At 30.1% G+C, this 8,817-nt stretch overlaps 1 protein-coding gene across 1 annotated transcript; it reads left to right on the forward strand.

The window, feature by feature from the left end:
* Positions 1 to 953: 953 nt before the first annotated feature.
* On the forward strand, positions 954 to 1,961 carry LOC131851865 (uncharacterized). Its single transcript, XM_059202428.1, has 2 exons — positions 954 to 1,166; positions 1,480 to 1,961. The coding sequence occupies exons 1-2, from the start codon at positions 1,001 to 1,003 to the stop codon at positions 1,929 to 1,931; spliced, it is 618 nt and encodes a 205-aa protein (XP_059058411.1). The 5' UTR covers positions 954 to 1,000; the 3' UTR covers positions 1,932 to 1,961.
* Positions 1,962 to 8,817: the final 6,856 nt, after the last annotated feature.

Consider the following 8,817-nt stretch of genomic DNA (forward strand, 5'->3'; position numbering starts at 1 on the left):
GCTTAACGGTAAAATAGAATGCCAGGTGTTATATCGGAACCGGCTTGGAGAAACGTGCTTAAGCATTTTTTTCAGCTATATCGACATTGCTGTTTAATTTTAAGTAATCCCAACTTGATTTACGATTGTCTTCATCAATAGAGAGTATGTTAGTATATAAGAAAATCTTGAAATCACTGTTGCAAAAAGTAAAAAAAAAAGATATTTACATCTTAAATTGATTAAAATATTTCGTTATACACATAAGTACGAAGTACTGCAGAAAACTTTACCCGAGTCGCATAATTAAATTATAATAAATAAATACATCTATCAATTAAAATAAAAGAAAATTCAATATTTAAAATTATTAAATGTAATTACTTAATTAAATTATATTTTAATATATTTTTTGCGACAAATACCACAGACATACGATGTGGTGTCTTGAAGTCTAGTCGTGAATTCAAACCAGTCAATTGATAACTAGAGATACAACGGTATATGTATATAAATGTGTGAGTGAGTTGTATGGCTTCGTATGATGTATAGATATATCATACATATAAATCAAGAGTCAGAACTTAAAATATATAATAAATTATCTTTTTTTTTATTAATGATCAGCCATATGTTCTTTTATTTCTACTTAAAAATCCATACGACACAAAAAATAGAGAATGTATTTATTTTATTGAAGGTGACATATTCATTTATTTTACTGTTGAACCCACTGTTGATAAACTGTCAAAGGTCACCACATTAGTCATATTATAATATATTTGCGTTTGTATGTAGGTATTTGGAATATAAACTGAATATTGGATATCTAACTGTAAATGATCAAGAATATAAGGCCTGCGGAATACGATTCAACAGGCAGTTAATTTACTTTATTTTTACAGATAAGTGCAAATAAATCAACACAGCACTTGTGTGATAACATTCAATAATCTACACCAGTCTGGGTTCAGTGATCCCAACAAATGCTCCTTAATTATTAGAATTATAGAGCTGGTCGATGCGAACCTATAAAAAGCTGAGTTTTATACGCTGTAACAGCATTTCTTCAACATTATTATTGAACATAATAGTATCCACTTCAAATATGTTTAGACTTGGTTTAATATTATTTTTATTTGTTACAATGTTTAACATAGCTCGAGGAATTCCTATCTTATTGAAAGGTAAGTATTGCATATAATATGAGTAATAAATGTGTTCTTAAAATTATATGTACTTTATAATAGAAGAATAAAGGAGGATATATAAAAAAATTAACAAATTGTCCTCTACGTGTAATACGTAAAATACTACAATAATTAAAAAAAATCTATCACCAATTAAAGACGCTCTTTTGTCTGATAACATAAACATATTAGTATAGAATCTCTAATGTTTTTTTTATTAAGATTGCTATATTTATTACATCCGTGCTTGGCTAAGGCAAATGACTGTTTACTAAATTATATTGACTATTTATTAATTCATTTGTTTCAGGATCATCACCTTCCGGTGATGCAGTGGTGACGATATCATCTAACGATCCACAAGTTGTAAAATATATTGAATCCAAATATCCATCAAAGCCTGGCGTTCCACGAAATATTGTGACCAACAATCCAGAGGACCTTATAAGAAGCAGCTTCAGTTTCGCCGGGCCAGGACATGCGGTTGCCGGCACTGGCCGTAGCATAGTATCTGCAGCGTCCTTAAACTCATTTGTGCCACCCCTATTCTTTGCACCGTTGAATTTAGATAGTCTGGGACTTGGTGAGTTTGGACAGTTAAACAACTGGTTCAGGGGTGTCAACGGATTCCCAGATACAAGGTTTGGAGGCAATGGAGAAATAAACACAGTTGCAGCTATAAATGACAACGGCCACATATATCGCAATGTGAAAACAGTGACTTTTAACAGACCAAAAAGAATAATTAGTAAATACAATTAGATTATAATATTCTGTAAATTATTATGACTTGCGGTAAAATAAATCTTGTACCTAAAATATACTTTTATTTGAAAACACCTGAGCCTGAGATTTCGTACTTGCATAATTTGATGTAAACCCATTAGAGTAAATCTAAATAAATTTTTCAACAATACTTTAGTGATACCCCATACAAATAGGTATTATAGAGATTAGTGTGCAATAATTTACAGATAATAATTGTTTTTGGTTTTGGTTCTATTACGACGTCAATGTAGTTGTCGCAATAAAATTATAAAATAATAGCTTTTTCTCATGTATCTTCCATACAGGGTCACTTATCATATATATACTAGCTGTACCTGCCTTCGTCCGCGTGGAAATTTACTTTAATTTTCTATAATAAAATATGTTTTTAAAATAAAAGTATCGTAAGTTACCTTATTACATCAGCTACCTGCCAATAAAAGTCCCGTCAAAATCGGTCCAGCCATTTCAGAGATTAGCCGGAACAAACATACAGACAGACAGACAAAAATTGTAAAAAATGTTATTTTGGTATATGTACCATATGAATGTAGTAAAAAACGGTTATTTCTATATTACAAACAGACACTCCAATTTTATTTATATTTATAGATGAAGCAAAAACTTTGTACCCCTTTACGAAAATTGCATGGCATGTACTCCTCGTATGAAATTTCACACACTTATGGTTTATATAGAGAAGTAGTACAGAATGCTAATATTTTTTTTAATTATACAAAAAAATATATCATATCAATAAATAAATAATTACAGACACGACTATCTGTTTGACAAAGGCATTTATACTCTTTTGTTTATTGTTACGACAGTGGTCAAATTTAGAATAGATTAATATTGTTTATATGTAATATTATTTATCTATAGTCTTAGTAAATGTCAAACATAACCATAATAAATTTATTTATTAGAATATATAATAGTTATTAGTTAAATACGGCACGCTCTATTAAAAAAAAATCTCAATATAAAATTATAAATAGATCCTAGTTATAAATATAATATAAAATTTCAATATGAATATTTGTGTACAAGTAGCTAATCTGAATTTGACCTTAATGTTCAAATTTATAATTTAAATTAATTATGGTCGAATTTTTTTATTTTTTTTTATTAAGTATTTTACGGCCCTGGAAATTTCCTTTCAGCCAATGGTCGAATTTAGACCACTGTGTGACCACTACTAAATAATCAAACTTTATACTAGTGTTTTATAAATTTTATTAGGAAAGAATAGAATAGAATAGAATAGAATAGAAAATCATTTATTCAAATAAACTTAATTTAAGCACTTTTGAATAGTCATAACAATTTGTTTTTTATCTACCACTCGTTCGGAAAGCTGTCTCATCACAAGAAGAACGAGCAAGAAACTTGTGTGTTGCTCTTTTAAATAATCCTTGTAAGTTTACATTTACAAGTCGAAACGTGTGAATACAAACTACCAACAAGCACTAATTTTTTGGGTCAAATATAATCATGCAATAAGATTAAATCAGTCGTAGTGATAAGAGCAGACCAGTCCCTACAAGCAGCACTCGTTCACGAGTATGACGGATGAGCCAGCCATCACTGCGCTCGACCATATTTTAGGGAGCCCATTGACCCGGCCCACCACGCCGCCACATGTCTGGACATTTTAGTGAGCATGACTACTCATTCCACACGACCACGTCACAGCTACAAAAATTACTATATGGTAGTTACAGTATTCGCACTTTACATAAGGATGCATGCGGCAATCAATACAAAAGCCGCTACGCTATCATATATCAAGAAAGCAGTATGAAAATTAAAATTATAACGTTGTCCGCAAATAAACTTATTCTTGCTATATATTGCTATCATCTATAAATTCATCTATCTTATAATAGGCTTTTTTACATAACATTTGTTTAATATAAGATTTGAATTGCCTCTCTGTAAGATTTAGCGTAGACTCTGGCAGTTTATTATAGAATCTTACGCAATTACCATAAAATGAATTACTAACTTTGTGTAGACGGCATTTAGGTAAAATTAGCTTATTTTTATTGCGTAAGTTTCTACTTGTACAGTCTTTAAGTTTCTTGAAACTATCTAAGTTTTTCCTTGTATACATAATATTTTCATAAATGTACTGTGAGGCAACGGTGAGGATATTTGATTGTTTAAAGCATTGACGTAATGACTCTCTAGAACCCATACCATAAATAGAACGTATGGCTCTCTTTTGTAAAATAAATATAGTATTTATATCGGCAGCTTTACCCCATAGCAGTATGCCATATGACATAATGCTATGGAAATAACTAAAATATACAAGTTTTGCCGTCGCCACGTCTGTTAATTGCCTTATCCTTCTAATTGCATAAGCAGCAGAACTAAGTCTACTGGCTAATTTTGAAATATGGGGCCCCCATTGTAACTTCGAGTCCACTGTTATTCCTAAAAAAACTGTATCATTAACAAAATTTACTATTTCATCATTAAGCAATAGCTGCGTATTTACTTGTTTTACATTAGGCAGCGTGAATTTAATGCACTTAGTTTTGTTGGAGTTCAATAATAGATTATTACATGTGAACCAATTTAGTATAGCAGAGATAGCATAATTTACATCGTCTAATTGATTACATTGGCGACCAATTTTAAACACTAACGAAGTATCATCCGCAAATAACACTATATCTGCAACTTTCTCTACCATGTAGGGAAGGTCGTTTATATAAATTAAAAAGAGAAATGGGCCTAATATTGAACCTTGAGGAACGCCCATTTTTATATTAGTTCCCTTGGACTTTACACCATCAATATCTACAGTTTGCACCCTATCCTCTAGATAAGTTTTCATTAGACTTAGGTCATTATCTCTAATACCATAATGTTTGAGCTTGTACAAAAGTGTTTCATGATCTACGCAATCAAACGCCTTCGACAAGTCACAAAAAACGCCGAGAGCATCCTGTGAGTTTTCCCATGATTCGAATATATGTGTAATAAGCGCTACACCTGCATCAGTAGTAGACTTGCCGGCAGTGAAACCATATTGCTGACTGTGAAGCAGTCCGTTATCCCTGAAGTATTTTAACATTTGGTTAAACATAATCTTTTCAAATACTTTACTTAGAACTGGCAAAATAGAAATTGGTCTATAGTTGCCTAGCTCAAATCTATCTCCAGATTTAAAGAGTGGAATTAATTTGCTAAATTTCATTAATTGAGGAAACAGGCCATTATCAACACATTTATTGAAAATAGTAGCTAGATAAGGAGCAACAATATCTATGAATGAACTAACTACTTTAACTGACATGTCCCAGAGATCTTCCGTATTTTTTAAATTTAACTGTTTGAATATTTTTATGACATGAAAAGGGCTGACATGTGAAAATTTAAATGTTAAAGAGCAAGGGCTGACATTAGCCTCCAGTAATGTTTTTGCTCGAATTGGAGATGAGTCTAGAGAAGAGGTAATATCAATCGGAATATTAGCAAAAAAATCTTGGAAAATATGAACTATATCTTTTGTTGCTGTTATTAACTTATTGTCATAATTTAATGAGAATAGATTGCAGGCTTTTTCAGACCGTCCAGTTTCTTTGTTTATAATTCCCCAGATGGTCTTAATTTTGTCAGAGGACTGATTAATTTGTTTATTTATAAAATTAGATTTAGCTGCAATACAAACTTGTTTGAAAATTTTAGAGTAATTTCTCACATAAGTCGTAAATTTGTCATCAAATCTATATTTTTTTTGATCATATAAATCAAATAAAATGTTTCTACTTTTAAGTATTCCTACTGTTGCCCATTCTGTAAATTTAGATTTAACACAATATTCTCTTTTCTTGAAAATATTCTGGTATTCTTTTGACAAAAGACTAATTAACTTGGTGTAAAGAATATCAGGATTATTAAGACTGACAGATTGTAACTCTAAGTCTAATTTATATTTAACCGTGCTTTTGTATTTATTAATATTGTAAGCATTTATTTGTCTTTTTGATCTTTTATTATTGGTATTTTTTTTAGTCTGATTACTAAACTTAACAACTTGACCACAGTGATCCGAAGGAAGTTTATTTATTATTAATTTTTCAATATACTCACAGTTACAAAAAACATTGTCAAGACAAGTAGCAGTCGTAGCGGTTACACGAGTGGGTTCCTGAAAGACATTACTCAAATTAAAAGACTGAAATAAACTAATAATTTTTGTACATGTGGGTGTATCACAAAGAATATCAACGTTAAAATCACCACACACAATGATTTTTTTACTGCTATTAAATACTTTTTTTAATATATCCTCCATCACCTCTTCAAATACATTATAATCACTATTAGGAGGCCTATAAACACATATAAGTATATAATTATCTAGTTCTATACATGAGATTTCTGTACAACACTCAATAGAAAGTCTAACAATGTCAGCACGTTCCTTTACTTTAATATTATTTCTTGCAATTATCATAGACCCACCTCTGTTAACTGACTTTCTATTGAAGCAGCTGACAACATTATAATTATTTAAACTGAACATCATATTGCTTTCTTTAAGCCAATGTTCAGTGAAACAGATAATGTCAATATTGTATTTTTCCAAAAATAATTGTATAATTAATTCACTGCCGGGAAAACTTTGTATGTTCTGATGAACAATTACCAATTCTAATTGCTTTCCCTTTGTCTTTGTTAGCAGTTTAAATCTGCAGTCAAATTACTTATATCACTATTTAAACAAAAATTAATAGAATCATTTGTTATGTCACAATTTTTATATTGAAGTTTACCATGTAAACTGTTCATGAAGTCAATATTATAAGCCACTAAAGTGGCTATTTTATTCTTAGAAGATTTAGAAAGATACATTGTATCTTTTGTCAAATAAAAATCACTAATAAAACTATTAGTGTCAAAAAATGTAAAAACGTCACTATGACGACATGTCAATGTATGTAATAAATTATTAAGGTAATGTACCTTATTGTTAATTTTTATGATAATGGCTACTTGTATAAGGAAGAGCGCACAATACAATCTTATATACATTCAATTGTAACAAATATTGAATACCTTTAATTATATCCTGTCTATTTAATTTAATACTATTACCAAAAAATAACACAACTGTGGTCATTTTATTCATTTTAGTAGATTTAATTTTGTTAATAATTTGTGCAAATGATGCCCCTGGCATACAGTAATTTAATACATCACCCTTAAGATGATACTTCAATATAGACCCAAAATTACAGCCTATTCTGTCAGAAAACACCATTGTGCTACTTTTAGGATTATAGTCACTGACACAAATCCCCTGAACTTCATTTATCTGCACAGTTGAAACTGAATTATTATTTGGCAAAGTTGAATGATCACATGTACAATGTTTAGTTAACGACTCAAAACGGTCAGCATTGTATTTACTGACATCAATCAAATCATCCATTGCTAAAATATGCTCCTGGATTTGTTTTTGTGAGATAGTATACTTGTTATTTAAATCATGAAGCGATGATTCTAAACTCTTTATTTTTGAAGTTAGGTAACTTGTATCCATGTCATATAACTTTTGGCTTTCCACTAGTTTATTATTATACTTATTAATATAATCATGCAATTTTAAATTGTTTAAACTAGTTTTTTTCAGCAACTGACCATTTTTGGAACGTTTATATAATATACTCCGAGTCTTAGTTATAAACTTTTTTAATTTTAAATATTTTTTTAATTTATTATGACTCAACATACATATATTATTATTATAGTTGCCCTGTGATGTGTCACTAGTAAGGTCAATCACAACTGGATGGCTGCATGGAACTGAAGTAGAAGGAGGCATACAGTCGACACTAATAAGCTCATCATATAAATTACTAATCTCATTACTTTGTTGAGATTCAAATTTTGTGTCAAGATCATTAATTTTAAGATATGCCTGCTTTAACTCAAGCTCCAACTCAGTGATACGCCTCAAGGCTTGCTCATGTGTATCACTACATTGGTGAAAGCTACTTAATAGGCCTTGAAGCTGATCCCGCTGCTCAATAACTTCCTGATGACTATTATGAAGTTCTGATAATTCAGATTTTAATTGTGTATTTTTATTTATAATTTTTAAAATTTCATCTTCACTCTCTTCTCTCTCCCTGATCAACTTGTCACTGAGATCTTTGGATGCCTGAAGTTCTTGTAGGGCCACTTTAAGCTTCATCTCTGTCTGCCGTGCAGTTGTGGAACGGGTAGATAGTGACATTATTAAGAATATAAATAGTTACTAGGGAGAGTAAAGTGAGCTATTTCTAAAAGAAGCTAAGTATTACAACGAGAACAGCAGCTGAACCTTACTATACAGTTTAAGTGTTAAAATTGTGAATAAATTCTCCTAGGTATATTATATACAAGTTATATTTGATAAATTGATAATCTAAATAAACGTTTTAACTGAATAACGAAATAAATGTAGATAAATTGTGCTCTTTCCCTTTAAATTATAATAATACAAAATATAAAAAGACTTACAATTAAATTAGTGGGTATTTTTTTCCTTCGACGTATGCAACAACCGAACTTCACTATAATTATTATTAATTTAACTTAATATGAATATTTTATGTAAAACTTGCAATGATTATGAGTTTCTTGGGATAAATCCAACAAACAATTGCAAAATAATTTTGAATAAAACTTAGTTGTTCACGAACAGTTTGACAGATGGCCGGTACACTATTTGTAATGTCGATTTTTGCAAGTAATACACCACTAAACTGTACACAAACAACAATCGACACTAATTACACTATTAGATCACTAATAACAATATTGAAAATATAATATTTGTATGATAAACAATTAAAATTTATTTATTATTACG

This window comes from Achroia grisella, unplaced genomic scaffold (assembly GCF_030625045.1).
Source record: "Achroia grisella isolate CSIRO2021 unplaced genomic scaffold, CSIRO_AGI_Agris_v1 utg808, whole genome shotgun sequence".
In the NCBI taxonomy this organism is placed as follows: domain Eukaryota; kingdom Metazoa; phylum Arthropoda; class Insecta; order Lepidoptera; family Pyralidae; genus Achroia; species Achroia grisella.

Coding starts and splice junctions, on each gene's coding strand:
- LOC131851865 (XM_059202428.1), top strand. CDS start 1,001: ATGCGAACCTATAAAAAGCTGAGTTTTATACGCTGTAACAGCATTTCT. Junction 1,167..1,479: donor AATTCCTATCTTATTGAAAG/GTAAGTATTGCA, acceptor CATTTGTTTCAG/GATCATCACCTTCCGGTGAT.